General features: G+C 50.3%; 3 protein-coding genes across 3 annotated transcripts; 2 read left to right on the forward strand and 1 right to left on the reverse strand.

Annotated features, from left to right (window-relative positions):
- Window positions 1–480: 480 nt before the first annotated feature.
- ZC3H7A (zinc finger CCCH-type containing 7A) lies at window positions 481–15,518 on the reverse strand (the record flags this gene model as incomplete). Its single annotated transcript, XM_083373173.1, is given in 24 exon segments — window positions 481–1,427; window positions 1,811–1,974; window positions 2,352–2,485; window positions 2,787–2,895; window positions 3,309–3,414; window positions 4,160–4,293; window positions 4,762–4,838; window positions 5,209–5,390; window positions 5,653–5,750; window positions 6,329–6,525; window positions 6,735–6,896; window positions 7,534–7,732; window positions 8,071–8,135; window positions 8,428–8,635; window positions 8,902–9,182; window positions 9,690–9,723; window positions 10,254–10,289; window positions 10,367–10,447; window positions 10,963–11,121; window positions 11,493–11,690; window positions 12,052–12,091; window positions 13,041–13,144; window positions 15,143–15,283; window positions 15,285–15,518. Coding segments are annotated over 24 exon segments (3,333 nt in total). The 3' UTR covers window positions 481–1,237.
- Window positions 15,519–15,648: 130 nt separating this feature from the next.
- Window positions 15,649–20,183, forward strand: LOC310646489 (alpha-N-acetylgalactosaminidase-like). Its single transcript, XM_083372981.1, has 7 exons — window positions 15,649–16,256; window positions 16,456–16,630; window positions 17,013–17,190; window positions 17,621–17,715; window positions 18,170–18,331; window positions 18,607–18,804; window positions 19,022–20,183. Exons 1-7 carry the CDS (start codon window positions 16,066–16,068, stop codon window positions 19,280–19,282), a joined length of 1,260 nt encoding a protein of 419 aa, XP_083229107.1. The 5' UTR covers window positions 15,649–16,065; the 3' UTR covers window positions 19,283–20,183.
- A 3,158-nt stretch (window positions 20,184–23,341) lies between these two features.
- Window positions 23,342–26,441, forward strand: PLA2G10 (phospholipase A2 group X; the record flags this gene model as incomplete). Its single annotated transcript, XM_083372463.1, has 4 exons — window positions 23,342–23,402; window positions 24,436–24,595; window positions 25,652–25,758; window positions 25,876–26,441. 4 exons carry the CDS (start codon window positions 23,342–23,344, stop codon window positions 26,022–26,024), a joined length of 477 nt encoding a protein of 158 aa, XP_083228589.1. The 3' UTR covers window positions 26,025–26,441.
- Between the last annotated feature and the right edge of the window lie 154 nt (window positions 26,442–26,595).

Genomic DNA, 26,595 nt, shown 5'->3' on the forward strand with positions numbered 1-26,595 from the left:
GGCGTGCGACGCCCGGCCTCCTCCTGCTCCTCCTGCTCGGGCCCGCCCTCCGCTGCCCTGGCCCGCGACGAGCCTCCGCCCCGGGAGAAGCCTACCGCGGTAGGGGCGCCCGCCTCCTCGGCGTCCCGTGCTTGCGCCGACCCAGGCCGGGCGGAGCGTGAGAAGGGAGCGCCCTGGGGGGAGGGGGCCCGTCCGGATACCCCGGAAGGCAGCGGGGAGGCCTGGCGCCGGGCCGCCACGGGAGCGGAGCGCCCCGGCCGCCGCGTTTGACACGGGTGGGCCGGCTCCTCTCGGCCAATAGGAAGGCGCCTGCGCGGGCCTCGATTGGCCCCTCCGCGGGCCGACGGAAGGGGCAGCGCCCCCATCTCCCCAGCGACGCCCGGCCAGGTGGGCCCCCCTCCCGGCTGGCAGGCAGGTGCCGACCTCTGGGTCTCCCTTCAGGTGGGATTCCTTATCAACGATCCTTTTAGGAGACGGAGATGGGTTTAGGAAAGTCTTTATGTAAAATTTTTTTATTACAGGCAATATTGGTCCATACAATACACAATACTGACATACAACCCGAATCTTTCAAAGTCATCATTTAACAGTAAAGACCAAGAAACAAAGTTCTTAACTACTTGATTCTCAAAAAAGTAATACGCATCTCTCTTCCAAGATCCTTTTTGGTAAGTTATATTGAAACATACAAATAGAGAAAAATACCCCATTCGACATATAGTCGTTAAATGGTTATTTTGCTTAAAATCTTTTTAATAAGAAAATCCTTTTATTAAGCAACCTACATAGAGATAAATAGCAAACGTTTTTAAAGAAATCTTCTCCGTTAAAACATCTGAAGAATTTCATCCATCATTTTCTTCTGAGCTCAAACCCTCTGTTTTTAAGAAGCTTACCTTAAAAGGTTTCAGCTGAAAGGCCAGCCGGAGGGGGCTCCCTTGCCATTACAACACCCTCCTCTGGCCATTTTCCAACTTTCTTCTGTCCAACAGAAGGCGAATAAGCACGTAAGACTTCAGGCTGTGGTTTTTATTATAACTTCACCGTTCTGTTTCATGAGAGCACAGACAGACCCGCCAACTTACTCCCCCTAACACATCTACTACATTTTGTTCTTCAGGAGGAACAATACGGGCCAATAAAAGCAGAAAATCTGCAGCTTCTGTCACATGCTTTTGATTATTGTCAAATTCTGATTTTATGCTTCCATCTGGCAACACAATGCATCGTTATCATATCAGTTTAAATCTTTAAACAAAAAACTATATTTTCCAAAGTCATTATCGTTGGGAGCAATCAAGTGGTCCTTCTGGGCTTTGTTGAACTTCATCCTTAAGACGTGTCTCCGCTCCTCCCATTCGCGGAGTTCAGCCGGTCCGTGTGCAAATTTACAGTTATTTCCCTCGAGACATGCCCCAGCGATAAACCTGCACAACAGAAACAAGCGAGTCACCCCTTCTTCGAATACAGCCTCAGTGCACGGCACCCACGGTCAGACACAACCCCAGACACAAGGCAAGGCCTTTTGCCATCCATGCCAGCTTCCAACCTCGCTGAGCCTCTCTAAGCGGGCAGTGAAAGAGGGGGGAGGGGAGGGGCGGCTTATTTACTGTGGTTTGGCCTTGCTGCCAAACTTAACATCAGTTCTGCTCGCTACTGAAAAGGCAAAGTAGAGACTTTTTGGCATGTACGGACAGTGAAATGGATTAACAGTTTTACTCCAACTCTGCTAAACTGGGAATCATAACCCATCACTGCCGCCTTTTTGTTGATGTAATAAGCAGATCCCAGATTTTCAGAAGGAGCCTACCTATCACAAATGCTGAAACACCCAGTTGGAAAGCGATGCTGCCAGCGATTTTGGTCATCTTCGGTGTGGAAAACTTTCTCTTTATGTTTTTCAGAAGAAATATGGCCTTGCCACTGTTTCTCACTGTTGCAGTTTTTGCCACACATCCAGCAATGGAAGTCCACCTGTTGATACAACCCAAAGGAAAACTGTAGGGCAGCCACACGGGTAAATCTAAGTAATTTGCACAGAGCCAAACTTGCAGCTTTCCAGAAATGAAACGTGTTCAGAGGGGCTGAGAGGGCCTCGGTGTACCTGCTGGCTCCTCCCGCAAAGCCACATAAGCATGTAAGGCGGAGGGCGCTGCTACTAGCCTCCAGGGCTGGCTTCAGGCATGCTTAGGTTGCACCCAGAACAGGAGATTCTGGACATCCTGACCTCTTGCACTTCAGCCCCTCAGAAAGCTCACTCTCGCTCTGCTAAAAGGCCACACAATCATCAAGCATGCATTGCGTAGCAAGAAGGCCGAATCCAGGCTAATTGCTCCGTCTCTGTGACTTACTGTGACTTCAGCATAATCGGTTGGCATATGAATTTGTTTCCCATTTTCTCTGTGTGCTTGAGGGACTGGATCCTCTCCTTTTTCTGGCTTTTGACTCTTCAGCCACATTTCATACAGCTGCTCCATGTCTTGAACTGAAGGAAAGGAGCTCATGTAAGTCCACAGCAAGTGACATCTGAGCAAGGAAACTCTGAGTGGGCTTTAACTAAGAAGCGAGTTATTACTAATGGAATAAACTCAAGGACTCTTATTAACACACCTTAATTCTGTCACAGAAACCTGGGGTTATTCTCTCAGATCTTTAAGGTAATGCTTCCCTCTAGGAACTAGACTACCGGAAGCCCAATGTTAACCAGATCATCCCCAGAAAGAGAGACCCATCTACTAGGAAGAGCCTGTGAATTTGCTTCCTGCTTTCAGCAATGATTTACTTACTGCCATTCTCTTTCATGTAGGTCCACATTTCTCTCTCTTCCTGACTGTGAGCAAAGGAGCAGTTCCCAACATACAAACACTTCTTGCCTGATGCAATGTGATTGCACAGCTAGACAAAGGACAGGGACAAGTCAGTTCTACCTGGGAGTGAGGGGAAAGAGGAAGAGCTTTGGGCAATCAAGGGCTTGGATGGGAGGAGGAGGAGGAGACAAAGGAACCAAAGTTTGGCCTGCCAGTGATTTTGATGGCACAGAGGGCTTGGCAGGGACCCCTGTGAATAAATCTGGGCCGCTCTCTCAGTCCACCTGACTCAAGGGCTGCAGAGTATCCCTTGCAACCACCTTCAGAGAAAAATGAGAGCCAAATAAATTACCTCCATTCCCTTAAGGTAAATTTTATCCTTACTTTCTTACTCTAGGATTTTTGTTAATATTCAAATGGTTGGAAAACATGCAAAGTTGCTTCTCTAATGAAGAACAAATTAGGAAAGGGGAAAAAAGCAAGTTATAGAGACATGCTCACATCAAACTGCAAAGGCACTTGCTTCTTTGTGGGAAGGGGGCGAATTGTATTCCACTTCTTGCGCTCATTTGACATCACCAGCATGACACGGCGATCTTTGGTCCACCTGTACAGGAAAGGCCCACTCAGCTACATCACTGCCTCAAGATGGCTGCCTCAAAACAAAATGGAACTCCCACAAATGGAAATGTCTCACCTTGTGGCTCTGGAAAAAACTCTGAGGACACCACTGACAATCCCCTCCAAAACAGGTATCACCCAGTTGCAAGTTGGTGTCCAACAACTATTTACTGCCTCGCTCCAGGAGGGCCTGGCAGCACCTGGGCATCATCCTGGGACAAGCGTGCCTACCTAAAGTCTCCTCCCTGAGTCCATCTTAACTGCAGATTCTGGGGCTTTTAACGGTGCCCCACTTTCAGGTGAGAGCTCAGCATTTCTCAACCTTGGCAACTGTAAGATGTGTAGATTGCAACTCCCAGAATTCCCCTGCCAGCAATGCTTGAAGACGTTGCCAAAGTTGAGAAGCACCGATGCAGGCTGCTGAAGAGCTGCAGAGAACTCAAAAGCTTTGCACCTTTTATAACTCTTTCGTGGCTCTGAAGCCCTGTGTAGAGCTGGAGACTTTATTCGGGCCTAGCACAGCAGCTTTTGAGATCAGACAGCAGAAGGAAAGACCCATGGCTTGGTCTCACAGCTTGAAGCTCTGCTGTCAGCCAAGTCAGGGGCAGACAGGCAACCTGATCGGACCAGTGGTGGAGAAAAGGAGAGTAGCTACTTGAACAGGAAACTATATAACTCAGGTAAACCCACTCGCTGCCCCCCTGCGCCTTTGAAAAGCGGAAAAGACTTACGGGTGCCTGGCTTTTGCACTGCAGTATTTTCTGTTTTTGTCTGGCTCATTAACTTGGCCATGTCTCCAACACTGAGCACAGACAAACTTCATTTTCAAATTCAGGGAACCGTGCTTCACCTGGTTGCTGAGAATCTTGAGAGACACAACAGAACACAAGGCATTTTAGATTGATCAAAATGATTCTTTGGGCCATTAACTACCCACGAAGAAAGGACAAAGCCATAGAGGCCACTTTCCCATAGGTGGCTCTATCTGAAACTTAGGATTTGGTTCAGGAACTTTTCCCCCCCAAGTGAAAGCAACTGCAGGAGCAGGGGGGGGGGTGGCAATCATGGACAGCGCTCTGTGGCAGCACCTGTGGAATATCTTCCCCAGCGAGCAACGAAGGGACCGATACAGTGAAGACATCATTTTAAGCTTTTAGAGTGCTTGTTAGCTTCTGGTATTCCTCTTTAAGTATACTCTTCTCTGAGAGGCAAGAGAGACTACAACATCTACAGGAATTGAACCTAAAGCAACTTTTAGGAGGGGATTTTTTCTTTTGTTTTGCAAGTCAGTACAGTATTTCGATCCCTTTGTGAGGCAGTCTAAGAGAAATACCTGTGCTCCGTGTGCAACAGAGTCCAGATTCTGCCAATATTTTTTTGATTCTTGAACAATAGCCTCATGAGTAATACCTGCAAGAAGGGAAAGAGCCAAGGAGGAAGACTACTTTACAGACAGTTCGAAATTGTGATGCAGGGTTTCTAAATAGCTTCGAGTGGGATGATCTTGCCCAGGCATACGAGCAATGCTTACTTTCAGATAAGACAAGCAAAAGATTGCACATCAGCTTACACACAAATTATTTTCTGCTTTCATAGTACTGCACAAAGTATTATTGCCAAAGAACACCAAAAACAGAAGAAAAGATTGGGCTCTTAAAACATTTCTGCTTAAACAGCAATCACATTTTAGAGAAGCGTTTTACAGCATGTGGATGGCTGGATGAGGAACTATCTGCCTAATTCCCAGGGGGCTGAGAGCTTTATAAAAGCAGAGTCTCACCTGTCTTACTCTGCATCATCCACACTTGGAGCTCGACAAGACTGTGAGCGTAGAAACACTCATCATCCCGTGAACAGCCATAGCGAGCTTCATGCCTGCACAGGTCTAGCTGACCTTGAGGGTGAAAGGGTCGAATCTTAGAATACTTCACGGTCGTTTCTCGCAAAATGTGGACAAGGCACCTAGGTTGCGTGGTTGGGGAGTTTTAGAGAAAGGTCAAGGGTAAGTAAAGAATGTCCTTGAAAATCATGTAAGCCATTTTAATTAGGAACTTAAGAAACACACTTGCACTCTTTTTCTTACTAAAGCCATCCTCTCCTGCGCACTCACATTCTCAATGGGGAAAGGGACACAATGGGAGTCTTGGAGAAGGGGCACACGTGCACACCAGAAACAAAGCTGCACATTTTATCGTTCGAACTACAAGGCAGAAAAGGGACATACTTGTTCTCCTCAAAGTCGTGCATAGCAGGGTGAGAGCAGGAAGAGGAGTTATCCTTATTCCTCTTGCTGATTATTCTGGGTTTATGCTCAAAACATTTCTGGAATGCAAAACCAAGGCACTTCAACAAAACAAGCAATCCACTCCTGACCAATTCTGCTTGCAAGGGACAACCCAACGGCAGTCAAGACCAGAAAACTGGGAAGGAGGAGTAACTCTGGGGATGAAATAACAGTCCTGGAGAGAGGAGCAAGCTGGCTCTGCAGCCCAAGAGATGCTGAAACAGAAAAGGCAGCTAAAAGACGAGCCTCCTTGGCCTTTTGCGCTGCTGCTGGTGGGAGGTGGGAAGCAAAGTGCAGCTTTCCTTTTCTTAGGCTTATTTGAGTAGCTGGTTTGGTAAATCAGAAGAAAAACAACTAGAATTTATGAGGAGCAGATAGCTGACACCTATGCTTTCCATTCCCAGAAGCCTACACGAGGTCCTTGTGGAGGCCACGTTGCTGCCAGGACAAATTGGTCTGATGGGGCTAAAAGGCTAATGACAAAACAACAACCCAGGAAGAGGAGACACTGGCAGCCTAAGCCAGAACCATCGGCCCACCCTTAATGAGGCCGTTCCCTAAAGCGACAGGGGGCTCTATGGTAAAATTCCCTCGTGTGGCCTAAGAAGAAATGCACCTCGCACAGAAACATGAAGAGTCCGTGATGCTCCTGAAGAAGCCGGGAAACTGTCAAGCTGATCTCTCCGCTGCCTTCAAAGAGGACTTCACGGCTGAAGGCCCCTTTCCGCTCCAGGGTCCACACGTCAATCTCCTCTTGACAATAGGCAAAAGTGCAGTGGCCAGAATATCTGCATTCCTCTCCCGCGGCCACATCTGCAGCACCATCAGACAGCAAGTGAGGCAGAGAGGAGGCTGGTGGAGCCTCTGGCTGGTCCTAGTTGGGTCTCCCCTGTGTGAAATGGGGAAACCACGGGCCCCCCAGGGAACCTCCTTTCAAAGTCAATAAGGAAATCCTGCTCCCCGCCCCAGACCTCTGGGGAAAGGGGGCTCCCAAACAAGCATCCAAGAAAGGGCACCCTTACCTTTACATATATAATATGGTCCCACATACTGGGTTTTTGTGGGTCTTGGCCTTATTTTTTTCCAGGATTTATCTTCAGAGTTCTTTATTCTACCAATCAGGATGTCCTTCTTACATATGTGCTCTAAGTTCAGATGGTAAGTGTGCTCCAATGATTTGGGATCTAAGGGAAACAGCAGAGAGATTACAAAGCTTGACCCATTTTTCCCCAGCCCATTTGATTCTCTCTAGCTTCTAAATGCTGGAATGGGGCAATTTGGAAGCTAACATTATCAGGGCTCGACAGGTAGAAGCTGAGCTGAGCACAACGAGGTCCATATGAAGTGTGATCTCCATTGATGCAGGCTGTTCTCTTGTTCTCTTTTGTTTTCAGAAACAGTAAATTTTTACATTCTACATTCTTGCTCTTGAAATGCTCTGAAACTAACATATGGGAAAGGCAGGCAGGGTAATCTCTACTAGTTATATATACTGAAAATCAAACAAAGGGGAAAAACCAGGTTATATGACCGAGTTATAAAACCTAAAAAGGCAGGTTTCATGCGTAGAAAGCAAATGTCGTACACACAGCTGCATATGCTGACCAAAACATCCTCTTGTCCAGTCAGCCTGTATTTTAGGGAGGCTTTCAGGAAGCAAAAGAAGGAGCGGTTAAGAGCTCAAGCTAAAGCAGAAAGGGAAGAAGGGCAGAAAGGATAATGGCCCTTCTCAGAAAAGGCTGAAAGGCTAAAATGTGGGGCGCTGCCTTCCCCCCCCATCAAAGCCCAGGTTGCCCCAGAGGCCCCCTCCCAGCTCCTCACCCTTCTTGATAAAACAAGCCTGGCAGGCCTGCCTGAGCTCATGGGTGCCTTCCAGGGGGTTTCTCGCCACCAAAGAGGCTGCCGTCGGCACAGGCACGTTGGCAGGTGTGCTGCTGAACACGCCAGAATAGTCACTGCGAGCTGGACTTGCAATCCCCATGTAGGTCTCAGACCCAAACAAACATGTGGGACCATTCATCTGTTGGAGGAAACAGGTGCGTTGTTGCTGGAAAACCGTCTCACTACAGCCGTGGGATCCATTTTTGCCCTGCACTCTTCCAGGAACCCAGGGAATTCTTTAGGGATCTTTTCCTCTGCTCCTTATCATTACCACCACCTTGCGGCTGACCCCAAGGCCATCCTGGGGCCTGACAGAGATTTGAATCCAGGCCTCAAATGTTTTAAAATGTCTCCTAGCTTGTTTTAAAATGTACCGAGATTACGATTCCAATAAAAAAAGACATGACCAAAACAAACCCATCTAAAATTTGCACTAAACTGTATTAGAACTGCAAAGTGTTTGCGAAAGATACTTACAAGCCGAAGAGGAGAATTACTGCTTAATGCTGCGTTGACATCTCTAGAAAGAGAATTGGGTATATCTATTGGAATTAAGAACACCACGTTAGTCTGGTACATATTAGTTATGCACACAAAGCAAAATGGGCAATGGTCTCACTCAGAGGACAAGGATGGGCATTTTTCTGTGAGAATCCAGTCCCCTTTAAAGACCACCTTTGATTTCAGGTGGGAAAGTCGGGACTTCTGACTCTTGCCCCCTGAAACTGCTGCCCCGATGTGGCGCTGCCTTCCTGAGGCCCACGTCTCAACAGAGGGCTGCAACCCTGGACAGGAGCACGTCTCCTTTTCGGCTCTGCTTAAGACTGACCTTACCTTTCTTAGAGTCGCTGATTGAGAAACTATTTAAAGAGGAACAAAAGTTGTCCAGGGCAGAAACCAGGGGCTGGGAATACATTTCAGAAAGAGAGGCAGCAGGAACAAATCGAGCCCCAACTGACAACGTCCCAAGCAGAGGGGCAGAGAATGGGATGCTGGGAGCCATGGTGGCGGTTGGCATGGCTCCTCGGACGACGGCACTTGGCTAAGGAAGAGAAAAAGACCGCAGCCTACAACACGAGTCAATTCTGCCCAGGTCCCTGCCAAAATTTCACTCCCTCCGAGATTGATTCGGCTTCATGAGAAAGCCGCAGGACAGACGAGGACTCGGGCTGTGCAGAAATGCAGCTCCAACCTCCCCCTTCCCAAAGGAAGGAGCCGCACAGAAGACCCCGGGGAGCTTGTGAGAAGCACTGGAGGACGAGGCAGCCCCTCCCCCTCAGCCCTATTCTGCAAAGCGAGGGGACTGACCATTCCACCATCCCCAGGATCAGACACTGAATCAAGCAACTCATCCAGCTCATCTCCAATAATGTCATCCCCATCCTCGCAGTCCAAGCAGCCGTCCGGGATAGAGAAGGGCCCTCCGTTGGCCAGCGGAGGGGCGGAGAGAGCAGTCTTCTCCGCCGGCAGAGCCATGCGGGACACAGCTGCTAACGGAGGCAGGTCACTTGGCAATTCAGGAGCAAAACTGGAAGGGGAAGAGGAAGTGGAGGAGGAAGAAAGAATCTTTTCCGTCCAACTGGAAAAATCTGAAAGAGATATTGGTTCGGGAAGAGAGCTCTTAGCAGAGATTCTCAAAGGACAAGGAGCTTGGAGGCTGCCACATCCTCTCTCAGCCCCCACTGATAAAGAAAGTACCAATGGATGCTTTCCCCAGAAGAGAGGCAAGGCTCCTGCAACAGATCCAGAGACGTGTGACTGTCTGGCACATAAGCAAACGTTACCCCTTACATTTACGAAGAAATAAATAAGCACAGGTTCTTAAGCAGCGTGTGTTGAATGGCAAGGAGAAGGCTGCAGACAAAACCTCACAGAGGGACCTTCAGCTGTTCCAGTTCTTGGATACCATTCATCCCTGACTCTCTCTTGCCCACTTAGAAGCCAAGGGAACCCAACGTAGACTTTGGGAGGGGAGAAATGTATCTCCGTCCCACAGAAATTCAAACCAGCAAGAACGGACAGAGCCACCTCCAGCTGACCCACACAAAGTGATGCGGTTGTTTACCCGTCCTCCCGTTAAGTCCAGGAGGCCTCACCTGATTCAATGTCTTCCACAGAAGAATTTGAGCTCTGAAAGCAAGCAAAAGATTTGTCATCCAGAGGTATAAACAGCAAAAAACTTAGGCCAGCTGCTTTATAAAATGTGTCAGACCCGGCTAAGTAAAAGACAAGATGCTCCTGCAATTTTGATACCAGATATCCTTTTAATTAACCACTAAATTTGCTGGGAGTCAGGAGGCATATATACTTTCAATAAACTGCCAATTGCTTTTGGCAAAGTGGCCACTGAAGCAGGACTCCAGTGCTGTTCACGTGGGAAGCTTGAAATCAGCAAGCTGGCCTCCTCCTTTCAAAAGCAAATCTTACTTTTATCTTCAGTTATGAAAGGGGAATACTGGCTAAAAATCCTAAGCGAGAAAAGCACACAGACCATTCAAACGTAAGAGCTAGTTATTCTAAATATTTAAATTAAACCAACCTCTAGCAGACAGAGGTTCCAAATGGAATATTTAAAAATTGAGAAAGCCATGTTTCTTTTAACCATGCCACATTTTTACTTCACTAACAGGATTTAAAAAGAAAGCAGAACAAAACCTTACCTTTGCCACTTCTCCAGAAACAGAGTTGGGGGAAGGCTGCAAGGAAGCAGATCCTTGTAAGTAACAGACGCATTAGGCGAAAACTTCAGAAGTACACAACTATTTGCACTTACTTTTGCCCTAACGTAGGCTTTCCTTATTTTCAATCCAAGCTTCTGAGCAAGCTCTTGAGTTAATTTTATTACATTTTCATCCTAGAAATTAAATAAAAAGAGGATCTAATGCAAATTATTCACAAAAGATTTGTTAGAAATTTCACACAACGGCATCAGGTACATCGATGCCACCTACACCTGATCTGGGTCCTGCAGGGAGCTACTCTGAGTCGGGACTGTGCACCAACAGGCGCCTGGAGGCCACTGGAGGGGGATGCCGGTAAATCTACATTAACCATCCTTGCAGAGTCTCCAGGCAAAGTAATGATGTACATTTATGCATCCTTGAGGTTCATTTATCACCTCAGTCAGCTACAATTCTAGGCCACATGCAACGTTCCAATAAAATAATACAGCAATACCTAGTAATTGCACATGTATTCACTCCCTCCCCAGCCAAGGGATTGCTAGCACAAAGAAGATAGGGACAATCAAGCTTCTCCAGCAACTTTTTATTTTAGAGGAATTTTCTATTCTCTGTTGTTTTGAAACCACATGCAGGTAAACCCTATTAATGCCCCCCCCTCCCCGACTAGCTGTCAGGACATGCGCACCTGGGGCACTGCGAGGGAGCATTTTGCCACAGCATCGTAAGCCTCTTTGTATCTTCCCAGTTCTTTTAAAGCTTTGGATTTCCGGTAAAGGGCTCTGAAATTATTTTCATTCAACTTTAAAACTATCCCACATTCTTCTAGAACTCTATCATACGACCCCTGTAAGAATGAAGGACAGAACAGTGTCAACCATTTTGTGAATTGAATCTCAGGCTGCAAGCATATCCCAAGACAGCACATGGCACACACGCAAACACAAAATGTACATCAGGGAGCTCAGGCCAGGTACTTTTTAAGCTCTTATGATCTTAGAATGCTCATTGCCAAGACTGCTATTATTACTGCCATTTTATGGTGATGAAACTGTTCTATTTTGCTATATCTGTGTTAAGAATCATATAGTGTTTGTTTTTACTACTATACTGTTAACTGCCTGGGATGACAAAATGCTGATTCCACCACACCCACCAGTGTTACAGAATGGAAACCTAGTTCTTGATAAGCCATGAGCATTTTTAGGAAGCACCTACCTTCTTGGAGTAACAGGCTATACGATTAACATGCAGTTTCTCTAATATTTCATCAGAAATGTTGATTCCTTCAGAATTGGCATAATCGGCTATGTTCAAAGCCTCAGAATAATGGTTCAGTGACCCTTCCCAATCACCTTCTCGGTATGCATCGTTTCCTTCATTAAACAGGTTTTTAACAAGTTCTCGTATGAAGATCTGAAACATAAATCCTCGGGTAAGTCACGCAGGCAGTTCTGCAGCTCTTTGCTATTGTCAGTAACTTGTTCTGGAGTGGCTCCAGACAGAGGGGCAAAGAGGTGCATCTCATAGCAAACCTTTATATCAGTCTGGAGTAATGTTCCATCTAACAAAAACAGCAAGGAAGTCCTGAAACCTATAGCCCTTCTGCTACCTCCACACAACCACTACTAACAATCACTAATTAGACAATGCTGACATGGTCAGTAAGGTAAGAGAAATCATCACATCCTACAACAGCCAAGATTCTAGAAGTTTCTACCTACTGCTGAGACCACAATGCCTCAGGTAAAGAAGTTCAGAAAGGAAGGCCACTTACCTCATATTGTTCTTGAGACCCAGGGTATGGTAGAGTAGACCTAGAAACCACAAAGATAAAGTATCAGATCACCTTCAAGGATCTCGCACACCCGACACTTGCCACTGAAATTCTCGATCTTGGCTTCTACCCCCACTATACACTTGCCACATGAATGAACTTTGCAATCCAGACTATCTCCAAAAACACCAAGGAGGAAATATGATTGGAGTATATAATATTTATTTATTTATTTATTGATGGGATTTATATCCCGCCCTATCTCCCGAAGGACTCAGGGCGGCTAACAATAAAACATATAATAAGTACATAAATCAAGATAAAATGAAATTGAGAACATCAGTGCAATAAAAAATTAGAGAATTTAAAAATGAATTAAAAATACTAAATATAAATTAATTAAAATGCCTGTCAGTCTAGGTCAGCTTGGTGGAACAGGTGTGTTTTGAGGCCGCGGCGAAAGGATTGGAGGTTTTGGGCTATCCGAAGCTCAGGGGGGAGCTGATTCCATAGGGTTGGTGCTCCCACAGAGAAGGCCCTCCCCCTGGGGGTCGCCAGCCGACATTGCCTAGCTGACGGTACCCTGAGGAGGCCTTCTCTGTGTGAGCGTACTGGACGATGGGAATTTGTTCCCGGCAGCAGATGGTCCTGCAAGTATCCCGGACCTAAGCCATGTAGGGCTTTAAAGGTAAGTACCAGCACCTTAAATCTCATATTGCTAACAGGGCGGAATGTGCAGTTCCATATATAGTAGATATTCCAAAATAAAGACGCAATCAAATGCGAATTAAAGAGTACTATGCAACACAACATATGAGAAACGGTGCATCAAGAGAATTTTTTGCCCAGGTTTTATTTTGTAACAGCAAAGCTAGCTAATAATTAATATAAACTTAGCACAAGGTATATAAGAAGAAAAAATGTTGTCACGTTTTAAGCAGAGGTTCAGCAGTTCTCAGACACAGCTGTCCAGTTATCAAAGTTCTTACTGTATAAACTGCAGCCCTTTCTTAATGTCCTGCAGCCTGATGCTTCTGTCCACTGGAACACTGGACATGTTATCCTGAGCACGCTCGTCTTCAGTGCACAGCTTCTGAAACAAAAGTCACAGCCTGTTGGTGGCTTGCAAAACAATTTGTGAGTAGTTACGGAAATACTCAATTCCAATATCAGTCCTAAATTATTGAACATCAACTCTAAAAAAATAAAATCCATGTTTACAAAAGAAGTTTGTTTATATTAATTATTTTGATAAAAAATCTTTAGTTGTTTTCACCTGAAGTGATCCATACGTTAATTAGCTTTGTTAATTTAGACCAAGAAAATAAATTAGGCAATATTGCCTGTGTTCTATCATACCCTCTGAAACTGGGATCTATACAAATATAATAACCTGCAGAATCTCATTTTTTTTAAAAAACAACCATATTTCTAATTCCAAGGGGGGGGGAAAGCTACAACGCACCTTTACTAAGTTCTTTTCCCAATACTTGGGACTACACTCCCCCAAGGTATCCACCCAGCAAGGTTGTTGCAATATATTTTAAACCAATCCAGCGAACAGCAATAAACCCTTTCATTTATCTGACAAAATCAAGTCTATTTCACAAAAAACATGGTGCACATTAAGATGTTATAAAAATTTTGGCTGTTTTAGCTCATTCCAAATATTGCAACATAAATCCTAAACTATTACACAACAAAAGTAAATGCAAATAAATACAGCCATATTTTAAAGAAATTTATCAAGACAAGCCTCACCATCTAGAGCAAAACAAAATACTTCAAACAGTGCAGGACTTTTTATTTGAGTTTACTGAAGCTAACAATTTCAAATATTTCTGAAATATTCCAGACAACTGGTCTACCTCAACATATTTTAAGAAAATCTATTCTACAATACGATTAAGAGACTCACCATTAATCAAGAGTCCGTTTTAACACGTAATCCATTTTAACAGAGACAGTAACACCAAAAATGGAAAGGAAAGCCAAACCAAAGAACAAGGCTACTATACAGGCAGTCCTCGAGTTACAACAGTTCATTTAGTGACTGTTCAAAGTTACAACAGCACTGAAAAACGTGACTTATGACTTTCTCACACTTATGACTATTGCAGCAACCCCATGGTCCTGTGATCCAGCTGCTTGTCAACTGACTCATATTTATGACAGTTGCAGCCTCTTGGGGTCGCGTGATCCCCTTTTGCAACCTTCAGACAAGCAAAGTCAACGGGGAAGCCGGGTTCACATAAAACAACCGTGTTACTTAACAACTGCAGTGATTCACTTAACAAATGTGGCAAGAAAGGTCGCAAAATGGGGTAAAACTCACTTAACAACTTAGGTTTGGTTCAACTAATCTTTCTACCGAATTACCGGTTGGGGCTCCAAGCCTCTGAAAGGAACCACACCAGAAAATCACCATTTGAAGATTTACAATAAGAAATTATTATAAATCATCCCAAGTGCCTTAAGATGGTCTCGATCCTGTAGATAATCTGAATACTCTGCAAATATGATTTTAGTCCACACATCCCATTTATAAGTTGCTTTCCTGCCCACAAGCTCTCCAGGGCAGCAGGGAACAAACCAGGACCCCCTTTCCCCCTCCCAGCCCACCTGTAGCACAAGCTCCCCATTCAAACACGAAAAAGACTCTGATAGAACGAGGGACGAAACTCGAACTGCGCCAGAATCGCTCCCAAACCGAAAGGCGGATCACAAAGAAGCAAATGCGACGACGGTCCCGGGAAGATGTGCCGGGAGCTCCTCGGGGGGGGGGGGCGGGCAAGCCCCGGGCCGGCGGGGGGTGGGGAGTCAGCGGGGGGAGGCTACTTTTCGCCAGCGGCCGAGGGGGCGACGCGGCCCAGGGGAGCCTCCAGCGCCGGGCACAGGCCAGGGCCTCCGCGGCCCGGCAGGAGGGGGAGCAGAGGCGCTGTCGGACCGGGCCCGTCCCCGCTTCCAGAAGGGCGCCTCCCCCTCCGCCCGGAAGCCCAGCAGGCCGGCCGCCTGCCTCTCGGCCGGGGTCGGCGCGGGGGAAGCGGCCGTTCCCCTCCCGGGGGAGCCGGGCGGCCCAGAGCGAGCTCACCTCCGTCGTCGCGCCCGCGTCCGCTCTGGCTGCGGCCTCTCCGGCTCCCTCAGGCCGGGGCCGCGTCGCGTCGGCGGAGGAATCGGCGTCGGCAGCTTTCGAGGAGCGTCGCGGCCAGCCAGGCCCTCCGCCTCTCTCCCCCCCTCCGCTGCTTCCGCCTCGCCGGCGTCCCCTTCCGGCCTGGGCCTCTGGCCACGGGAGCTAGAGCGCCCCCTCTGGACCGGAGGCCCCCTGCAGGCGCCACCACGCGAAACGGTGGTGGAAGCGGGCAGTCGCTTCGGGGGAGGGGCCACGGACGACTCGGGCAAAGGGCCGGGCCGAGATTGCTCTCCCTCTCGTTCTCATTGGTCGGAAGAAAACGCTGCTCCCTGCCCATTGGTTACTTTGCGTGGATGGACGCTTGTGATAGGTCAATCATTTCGATCCTACGGTCCCGCACTATCTGAGCTCCCCCTTTAAAGGGCAAACGGGAGATCCTTCAACTCAGGAAGGAGGGTGGCTAAAGAGGGACAGTGCTTGTCCGAAATTGCCCCCCCCGCCCTATAGGCAGAGCCGTTTGCAGTCCGGACGCTAACGAGAGAGGGAGGCGTGGAATGCCCTGCTTGCGGAGGGCGGGGGGGGACTTGCCCCTCCGCTAGGGGATGGAGATGTGCGCCTGCGCGCGGCTTTCCGCCAAGCGAGAAGTATCCCCCCGTGGGCGGTGCGAAGTGGAGGCGGGGTTCGAAGTCGCGACGTCACAGAGGGGCTCCCTTTGAGGCAATGCACCTTCTGGGGAAGCCCGCCAGCTGGGCGGGGGTCTCGGCTGCGAGGCAGATTCTGCTCCGGGGGACCGGCGCGGAACGCGGCAGGAGGTTTGGCGCCTGTTCTGACGACCTCAGGGGAAGACTCGCGTCGCTGCCAAAGACCCGAAGTAGAGTTGTAAAATGCCCGGCCGCGCCTTTGACTCGCTTACTCGGCCGCTGCTGCTCTTCGCGTTGGGGATCTTGCTCGGCCTGGCCCGTCGCGTCTCCCCGCTGGACAACGGGCTGCTGAGGACGCCCCCGATGGGGTGGGAGCCCTGGGTGCGCTTCAAGTGCAACACGGACTGCGCGAAGGACCCCGAGAACTGCATCAGGTGCGGGAGCGCGAGGGTCGCAACTTGCATGCTGGTGAAGCTGGTGCCGGAGACCGTCGGAACGCCTTTTCAGAAATCGCGAGGGCTTAGATGGGTTTTGCGCAGGGAAGAGATTCCCACGATCCGCTCCACCTGCCCCCTCCTCCTGGGATGAAGGAAGCTTCCTAGGAGACCAAGGCTGCCTTTCCTTTGCCAACAGCGAGAAGCTGATCAAGGCCATGGCTGACCGGCTGGCCGCAGACGGGTGGAAGAAACTGGGCTACGAGTACGTCACCCTGGATGACTGCTGGGCAGCTGGCAAGCGGGATGCCCTCGGGAGGCTCCAGGCAGACCCCCAGAGGTTCCCCAGCGGGATGAAGGCTCTGGCTGACTATGTGAGTGCAGGGGAGGGCCTGCCCTAAAACGGCCAAAAGCTTTCCAGTGGATAAGAAAACATCTCTTACGGGTTGGCTACCTTGAAGTCTAATTTTAAGCCCCAGTATGGAACATCAAGTACCTGTGTTTTATGATTCATTAGTGATCAAGCAAGGCTGCACATAAATAGAACCGCTTGACCTCTTTAACCCAGCACAGTCGGACATGCTGTATTGCATCCATCTGAAAACGGAGCCCAGGCCAGGCCTTAAGAGCCGTATCCAGGAAGGGTCTCACAATGCAGCAACCCGGCTCAGCTCCGGCTGCCAGTTGGGCCCCTCAGATCCTCCTCCCTTATGCACTGGGCATCCTCAGCCCCCTTTTCCCCCCCTCCTCCTCCAGGTTCATTCCAAAGGCTTGAAATTTGGCATCTACAGTGACTTGGGCAATGCCACCTGTGCGGGTTATCCGGGCACCACCCTGGATACTGTAGAAACGGATGCAAACACCTTTGCAGAGTGGGGTGTCGACATGCTAAAGCTGGACGGCTGCTTCTCCAACTCCTCCCTCAAGGCCACAGGTCAGCTGTCCCGTGACGGAAGAGTGGCTGGGGGAGCAGACGAGGGAGTGGGGAGTCTGGGGGTCAGGTGGAAAAGAGCAAACCAGCTCATTCCTGATGCTGCCAACACTTCATGCCTGCCTCCACCCGCCAGGGAGGGGCAGAGTTTGCACGAGGTTGTTGCTGCTCATTATGGCAACATTGCAATTTGTTGGGAACATTCGGTGGGGGGTTTCCCCTTCAGAGCATGAAAATCAGAACACATCTTTTGAGGGAGGCCAGTCGAGTTGGGGTTCTCAAAGTGGCTTCCAAGACAGCTCCCTGCCGTGCAAGGAATGGAGGCTGATGGCTTCTGGGGACCCCCCGGTGGGGGGAGGTGGCTGAAGTAACTTAAGCCGCCTCTGCCTGTGCAACTGACGGTCTCTTGCCACCCTCTCTGGGCGTTTTTCAGGCTACCCCAAAATGAGCCGAGCGCTGAACCAAACTGGGAGGCCCATCGCCTTGTCTTGCAGTTGGCCAGCTTACGAAGGGGGTCTTCCGCCAAAGGTAATCTCAGGCCCCGACTCCCACTTTTTCCAGCAAAGGGCCTTTCTGCAGCAGACCACTTTCACAGGCATGTTTCTCTGAAGTCCGTGGAAAGAAGGAAATACACCTTGTGAACCTAGGATGAAACTCTGGGCTGTGGTTTGTTAAGGAGACAAAAGCGTGTGGCAAGGATGACAGCCAGGGGGGCAGAGGAGTAGGAGTCAGTACCTCTCTCAGGTTTTGGATAAGCCTCTTTCCAGTGGCTGTTTGAGGTCACTTCCTCCTATTCTTCCTGAAAGCATAAAATGGCAAATCAAATCAAAATCAAATCTGTATTCCAGTCATAAACCCCATTTAGTTTTCCTCTGATGTACTAAGCAGTTTTGAGGATAGCAGTAGTTATAATTGCTTCTCTCCAATTCGTAGTAGTCCTGCCTTTCATTTCAGAACCATAAATCTGCTTGTTTTAATTAAGGTGAATTACACCTTACTGGGCCAGATTTGTAACTCATGGAGAAATTACGCTGATATTGAAGATACTTGGGACAGCCTCTTCCACATCATCGAATGGTACGGAGACAATCAGGATATCCTGCAGCCAGCCTCAGGGCCTGGAAGGTGGAATGACCCCGACATGGTGAGACCCTCTTCCTTACCTCTAACCGAGGCCCTGAGCCCGGGGAAGGGTTTGAGATTTGATGGCCATTCCTCAGGGACCCTGAAGGTCAATTGGCAGGAAAGGTGAAGGGAAAATGTGCAGAGGTGGGCTGTGAAATGCACAACTAGAAATTCTGCTTTCAGTGCCCAACTCTACAGTTCTGAAACAGCTCTGCTTCCGGGGTGTGCGGGATCCCAAAGGGGGACTTCCTTTGATTTCTCTTCCCGGCTGCCTGGCATCCTGTCTCCTTCCAGCTGATTGTCAGTGACTTTGGGCTGAGCCACGAGCAGTCGAAGGTGCAGGCGGCGCTATGGGCAATCCTGGCAGCCCCCTTCTTCATCTCCTGCAACCTGAGGAACATCTCAGAGGAGGCCAAAGACATGCTGCAGAATCCGCTCCTGATCTACATTAACCAGGACCCGAGGGGAGTTCAAGGCAGACTCCTTGCCAGGGTGTGTGTGGGGGAAATCTCTTCAGCAGAGCAGAGCTGTCTTGTGCCTGGGAAAACGGCTCCCTTGCCCTGGCACTTCTGCCACTGGGTGGCAGCCTTTCTCTGGGTGCAGGGAGCTGTTGTGAGTCTTTGAGCAAGTTGGGTGAAAGAAAAAAAATGTATCTGTGCCCTGAGCAAGGCTGGTCACTGCTCTGTGCCCCGGCTTGTCTCTCAAACAGAAGCAGAACTTTGAAGTATGGAAGAGGCCCCTGGTCAATGGCCAGTATGCGGTCGCAGTCCTGAACAACAGAACTGATGGGGCCCCACGGTCATTTGCCACAACCCCGAGCCTTCTGGGAATCTCAGGCTGCAGAGCAGGCTATAGGCTTTATGATGTGCTGGGCAAGCTGTCAATGGGTGTTTACGCCCCAAATGACACCATCAGTGCCAAGGTGACGCCCACTGGAGTGCTGCTGCTCTTCCTGAACCCGCTGTGCTAATCCTTTCATTGCGGAGGGCGAGGGAGCCCAGGGTGCATATCTGGAAAGGACTGGCTGCTTCCTCCTTGCAGTGAAGCTGAAGGTAAAGTGAACCCCCCACTTCCTATCTGTCCTGCGGCTGCTGCTTCTCAATCTCTGAAGACCTACTTTCTGAGGCAGAGCCCTTGATGTCACAAAGCGCAAAGGACGGAGAGCTCACTGCAACTGCAGGCCTGCACCAAAGCTCGTCTGTAGCCAGTGCTCCTGGCTGGGACTCGGTGACTGTCACGAGGGAGGGACCTGCTTGGATGCCGGCTGCATTCCCTCTCAACGGGGTTGGATCCAGAAACTGCTCATCTTCCCTGGAATTAAATGGTTTTCATGTCAGTTGCTCCAGTAATCCAGTATTTGTGGCCTTCCAAAAACCAGGAGAGGCAGAGGGGGGATGGGGCTGCTCACCTGCTCTCCAATGTGTCTCATATGCTGGTGCACCCAGCATCTGCTGGGCCAAACGAGGGGAAGCCGAGGAACCAATTAAGTCTGTGTGCGGGGGCAGGATGTGCAGGTTGCTGATGCTGGTCTAGTTCAGAAAGGAGGGGAGACTTCTCCGATTGGCCGGTTTTCCTTCACTCAGCCCCAAATCTCTTTCCCCCCCCCCCACAGAAATCTTCTCTGAAAGCCCACATCCAGCTTCCGCTTGGAGATTCGGAGGGAGGCAGCCAGCAGAACCAGCAAAAGGGTCCAAAAAGCAGCCACGGCGTGCAAGGCGAGTAAAGCAGAGGCAGCAGCCAGTTTGGGCACCGGCCTAACCCCCCTTGAAAGGCTCTCGAATGTGATGGCCTTCCTGGAGAGACTTTCCATGCCCCCCCACTCTTTTCCCCTCAGAGGGCTGCGAGAGCAACCCCTTGGTCTGGGAAGATTGCAGTCCTCTGTTCTGAATCCTGATAGGGTACGTGTGTATTATTTTTCAATATTTTGAGTTTTAGAATGTATCTCTTATTTATGTGGAGAAATGCCATAGTAATAAATAACCCTGAAGATCTCCCTCCTCCAATGTCCATGTTTGTGGCTACCACTTCAGTCTTCAGAAACTGCCAATTTGGAGTCTCAATGCGCCATTTTGCAGTTGCCCATCAAAATGTGGAAGATCAAGAGTAGCAACCCTGAGCATCAGTGAAAGACACATTGCCACATGACTGGCATGAGCATCTTCTGAGGAGCATCGCAGTTTTATGGGAATTTGACGTGTCCCAGAATTCTTTACGGCAAACTGCGTTTCCACAGGGAAGGAGGTCAAAATGAAAAACCACCTTTTGCATACAGTATCAGAAGGATTGGTACATAAAGTAGTCAAGAGTATGATTAGCCTTTTGATTAATGTCTGCTGGCTAAATGGCGAAAGTCCAAATGGTGTAGGAAATTATAGGTTGTCTTCTGCTGAACCGAGTTATTAATTTTGTGGTTATATTTAAATGAGACACCCAAAATCAGTTTGGAAATGATGACTAATATATTAATGATAACCAAATATATAATTGCAAAATGTATCCGGTTTAAATTATTTGTTAATTGGATTTATGCATGTGACTGTTACAATGAAACTCACACCAGTTTTTGTAATCAAACTGGGAGATCTGTTGTTAGTGAGTGCAGGGCTTCCTGTTCATCAGTGATACCTGTGGCGGCTCCCCCTTCCCCCCCCCCAGCCTTCCAGAGGGCAATCAAGATGCGCTTTTCACCCAGGCACTGGGGCATCCCTAGGGGATGAAGGTGGTGGCAGGTTTGGGTTATGTTTTACGATTTTATGGTTTGGGGGTTTTATTGTTGGAGCTGTCCAGAGTTCTGTTTTTAAGATGATCAGACATGTGACTCTTTAAAATAAATTAAAATCAATGCACTCGCACATGATTTGGCGGAGGGGATTACAACATTACGAGCTGTGTCAGTGACTCCCAGCTAAGACCCAGAGGGCGCACATTGAAAGAAGCCACCGTACATCCTGTTTCAGCTAGGACACGTGGAAAGGGATTTTACTGGATTGCAACTGGAGTGTCAGCCGGCAGGGTGATGCATCTCTAAGCTTTCACCATGCTGTTTAGACACTCAGGATTTTGCAAGGTCCTTGAATCCCAGATGGCAACATCTCAGCAAGAAACAGTTATGAGGAATATCACCTCAGGCTCAGATTAACGGGAGCGGTCCTGGGACCAGGGTGACTTTTGGGGCTTCTGCACAGGAAGAGGGATAATTCACACACACACTGTTTGCACTCATGCTGGTTCCTGCAGCTGTGGGAACACAATTAATAGTGTCTGGAATGCAGTAACAGAACCTGCTGATTTCCTGACTCCTGCTGCTAAAGTGCCTTGTTGTGATGCCAGCTGGACAAATATTGTAAAACAGATTCTGTTTACTGGGTCTCCTTCAGAGCCAGGTGAAAAGGAGGGCAAGAGAGTAACCAGCCCCAGGGCTGTCTGCGGAAAGGAGGTGGTGGTGAAAATCCTGGAACCAAGTCACGGCCAACTTTCCTTGTGTGCAGGCAGCAGACGCTGCACTGGCATCTTGTGCAAGTCGGTCTGTTTTCAGTGCAAGTCACCTGCCCACAGCTGCAATTAGCTGGATGTTCATGGTGCCACTTCTGGGAAATACAGGAGGAGAAAAAAAAGCTTGAGAAAGTTTCAGTGTGCCTGTTGGTGCTCAGGTTGTCTCCTGCAGCAGTCTTGGTGGTGTGCCTGGAGCCTGACTTCCATTGCAAGGGGGGGGGGAAACAGTGCCCCCCCATGAAAGGGGCTGTCATCGTAATTTCTTGTCTTTCTTTGCAAAGAGGCCATGAGACGAAGCGCATCAGCCACCATTAGGTTAAATAGCAAGCTAAAAGGGTGAGAGAGAACTTTAGCTGGCTGGGAGAAGGCCTCCTCCTAGGGAGCAGGAAAGCAGCGGGAAGAGGATCCTAGAGGGCCTGGGGGGCGTGCCACGGGCAGGCTGGAGGAAGGAAGACGTTGGGGGGGCGAGCCAGCCCCACCTGATTGTCCAACCAGTCCATCCTGCTTTGGTGCTGCTGGTCAGACACGATAAGGTGACCCAAAAGAATGGGCTCCCCCTTTCTGAAGAGAGAAGCTGAGCCTGGGATTTATAAGCCCTGCCACAGCAGGAAGGGTCCGGCCAATGGGCAGGTGACCTTTGGGGAGACCAGGTGCAGGAAGTCCAAGGCCATGCGGGACTGGGTGCTGGGAGTGTGGAATTCATTTTGCAGCAGGTGATTTGCACACACACACACACACACACCGCTTTCTTTTACCCAGAGAGAGCAGGAAGAGGGGCTGTGGGCGTCTTCAGCCACAATCACTTTGGAAAGCCAGAGTGAGTGACAAGAATGCCAGGGAGTGCTTGTGCCAGGAACACCCACAATGCTCACCACCCGTGTTATCTAGAACAAACTGAGTCTTAATTAGAGACAAGGGCACCTGGTCAGGGAGAGGGACAGGTGGCCTTTCTCCCTCATTCACCGCACTCTGGCTGTCCTTGAGCTCTTTCATTTTTAGACGGGCCTGGGGGGTGGGGAGAGAGCTTTCCAAGGGGACCCAATCCTGCCCGGCCCGGCCGGCCATTAGCTGAACCCCACGGCGAGGCGCGGGACCCCCAAGCCAGGGCAGGCGACTTTCTCGCTCCCCACCACCGGGAGCCCGGGAATCCCAGCTCTGGGCGGGCGGGGGAGGAGCGCTCGCGGGGCCCTTCAGGTGGGGCTGGGGGCTCCCCCGCCCCTCGCTCCGGCTTGCCACGCTCGCCCCTCTCGCGCGCGCGGCGGGCCCGGCAGTTGCGCAGGGACGCCCGCGAACAGCCTCGCGGCGACGCCGGCAGGAGCCCCGGAGGGCCCCGAGCAGCCGCCGCTGCGCCCGAGCTGCGTGGCGCGTGCGGGGCGGGCGCGTGGGCGGAGAAGGGGATGGAGACCGGCGGGCGGCGGCGGCGGCGGCAGAAGCGCACCGCCCGGCCGGCCGGGGAGAAGCAGAGGTTCCCGCGGCGGCGCCTGAACTGGACGGACGGGCAGAGCGCGGGACCGGTCGTCTCCCCGGATTGTCGCTGATGGCCCCGCCGCCGCCGCTGCTGCTGCTGCTGCTGCTGCTGCTGGGGCTGGTGCGGAGCGGTGAGTTGGCGGCGAGCCCTCTTTCCTCGCGGGGTGCCCTCCCCGGGGGTGCTGGCGAGGGACCTTGGGCTTGTATGAACGCGTTCGTGGGATGAATTCAGAGTGTGGGTTAATTCGGTAACCAGGTTAAGGGGAGTCTGGAGGGCGCCGAGTTCCCTTTCCCTGCACTGATCTCGCTGGATGCTACTTAGTGGAGCAAAGAAACTGGGAGCAGTAGACTTCACCCTTCACATAATTGGGGGGGGGGGCATTTCCAGGCACAGCTTAAGGGTGTGACGACCTGCCCAAACGGAGATCCCAGAGAAAGGGACCCTGCCGCTTTTCAAGGGGCATGTTGGGGGAATTGCCTTGGACTCCTCTCTGTGATGGGCAGGTGTCATTTGAGGTATTGGGGTTCCTATGGATAAGATTGGTGTCAGCCTGTGAGGTAGACCAGACAGGAAACACCACCAGAGGATCTATTTCTACTTTATCCTAATATAAATCGACAGGATCTTTTCTCCCATCACCCCTGGCCCCCTTGCAGGCTGCACCCGGCCTTCCCAGGGAGGTGGCTCCCCTTTTTGTGCTGTTTACCTGATGCCGTAAATGTAAAGCAAAGAGGGAGATGGGAAGAGGCTGTTACAGCTTCCAAACGCCCAGCGAGAAGGCTGATGGCAGAGGGTTTCTGTTAGTGCCCCAGGAAGCTGGGGGTGTTTGAACCCCAGCAACCCACCTTTAAAACAGCCCTGGGCGTCTCTTGGGACCTCTGCTGCTGCTGCTGCTACCGGAGGTGGGGCTCCTTGGGGATCAGAGCTTTGGGTGGGTCCTGCTTTGGGGCACCTCCATGAATGAGAGGCTCTCGTGTGTGCATCTTCTTCCCTTGCCTTTCAAGTGGGTTGCTGGGGGCTGCTAGGCAGATTTATTGGAATTGCCCCCCCACCCCACTTAACCAGGAGCAGAATCAGATGGGAATGACAGCAGAGGACAGGCAAGACCGCCCCCCCTGCCCCAAAGCTGCCCTCCTGATGCTTTTTTTCCTCCTGCATGTCAGGATGCCCTTTGGGCAAAGCCCCTTCTCGGCCCCGCAGAGGAATCCTCCAGCTGGCCGGGATGATCCAGTGCACCACGGGGCGAACTCCCCTGGCCTACATTCGCTACGGATGTTACTGCGGCTGGGGAGGCCGTGGCTGGCCCAAGGACCAAGTCGACTGGTAAGTGCTCCCGTCGGCCTCTTGCCCCATGGCCGGCGAGAGCTCCCGCTGGGCACCAAGCAACCTCCCTCCCGTCTGCTTCCTAGGCTTGGAATCCTGAGGCAGAGGAACTGGGGGTTTCCTTCCTGGGAAGCTGGATTAAAAAGAGAAACTGCCAGATGCCTTTGCTTTTAAGATATCCTGGATGGGCACAGCTGGAGGGATTCTGGGAAGTGGCTGAGCTCACGCCTGCTTCTGAAAGTGCAAACGTGGAAGGCACACCATCCTGAGAAGGCCCAGGCGATGCCAAGCCACCCTCCTTACACCACATCCTGCCATCGCTATAAACTCAGAATAGAAGCTGCCCCAAAGAGTCATATTTAGCTGTAGTGTATTTTAAGCACTTGGAAACGCATGTTCTTTTGCTTCCACTAGTTTGGCAGAATGAGACCTTTGCTTCAGTTGTGAAGGTCAAGTCCAGCCATTTTGGCCAGGAAACATGTTTTCTTTTGTTCATATTTTACCCCACATCCTGGCTGATGTGGGCCAGCTGCCCAGCTTCATTTTTAAAGGCAGGGGTAGAGGCAAGCTGGGCACCGGTGTCACATCAAATTAAGCTGCCACAGCACCATCACCTCGCGTAGAACTAGGGGCTTTGGATGGCCTCTGGACTCCCGGGACTGGCCCTTGAACGGGGTGCCTCCAAATCCAGCTCAACTATAAATTATTCAGGATTATTGGGGGAAACTAAAATGAAGTCGAAAGTGATAGCACTGGGCCATTGGGGAAACAGCCCTCCTTGGCTTTCTGCACAGAAGCTGCTTCAGGTGAGAGGACGCAACATGAGGAAGGAGCAGCTCTCCTGGAGGCCCAGAGCTCCAACTGTCCAAAAGAGCAATAATTAATTCTTTACCCACACCATCTATCTACATTATAGATATAAAAATGATCACCCACCTGAGTAAGCACCGTGACCTTTTGCAGGAAGCACAGTGCCCCCCCCCAAACAGGCTGAGAAGGGTTGGGTGAGGGGGTTCACCTGAGCTTGGCTCAGCGGGTCTCCTCTGGTTCTGCCAGGTGCTGCTTTAAGCATGACTGTTGCTATGGAAGAGCCGAGGAGGACAGCTGCACCCCCAAAACGTGGTGGTACCCCTGGGAGTGCCAGGACGGCAAAGCCAAGTGTGGTGAGTTGCTTCTTGGCAGGACAGGCCGGAGCCTCCACCCTTCCAGCCCACTTGGAAAGCTTCGTGTGGCAACTCCTCCTGTGGCTTCAGTGCTTGTTGGTCTCTTTCCTTTTGCAGACGACATCGAAGACAAGTGCCAAAAGATGGCTTGTGAGTGTGACCACAGCGCAGCCAAGTGCCTGGCAAAAGCCCCCTACAACGTGACCTATTTGTTCTGGCCAGACACCCAGTGTGGAGAGAAGGGCCCCACCTGCCCAGACGACTGACGCTCCCTTGCATGGCTTCTCTGCTTGTCCGCCTTCCGATTCAGGACCTGAACGGCTACTCCCCCTCGGAGGGCCCGGCCTCGTCCTGCTGCACTGGGAGAGTCTGCAGGCAGCGCTGGGGTCTCACTTCCAGGATGTCACCCAGCGCAAGCCCAACTCCTTTGGGATGCAAAATTTTGCACTAGCGAGTAATGGCGTGTGGGAATGAGACTGGGCAGAGGCAGCCAGGGATGGTCAGAGAAAAGGCAACTTAGCCCTCAGCAGGAAAGTGGGGGGAGCAAGAGGGTTAGAAGACCCCTTTCCTAGTTTTGTGGTTGTAATGGAGAAGGAGATAGGAGAGAAATTTTAGGACTTACAAGATTGGTGTCAGCCACAGGGGGTAGACCAGAAAGGAAAGACAACCAGATGGACCGTTTCTACTTTTTTGTAAAGCTTTACATTAACAGAATCTTGCAAGTCTGAAAGTCCAAATCTCTCCCCATCTCCTTCACAGCTCAAGAAGCTTGGGAGGGGCTTTCTGACCTTCTTCCGCCTCCCCTGGTCATTCCCACATTCCATTACTGTACAGAAA

This window comes from Vipera ursinii, assembly GCF_947247035.1.
Source record: "Vipera ursinii genome assembly, chromosome: 13".
In the NCBI taxonomy this organism is placed as follows: domain Eukaryota; kingdom Metazoa; phylum Chordata; class Lepidosauria; order Squamata; family Viperidae; genus Vipera; species Vipera ursinii.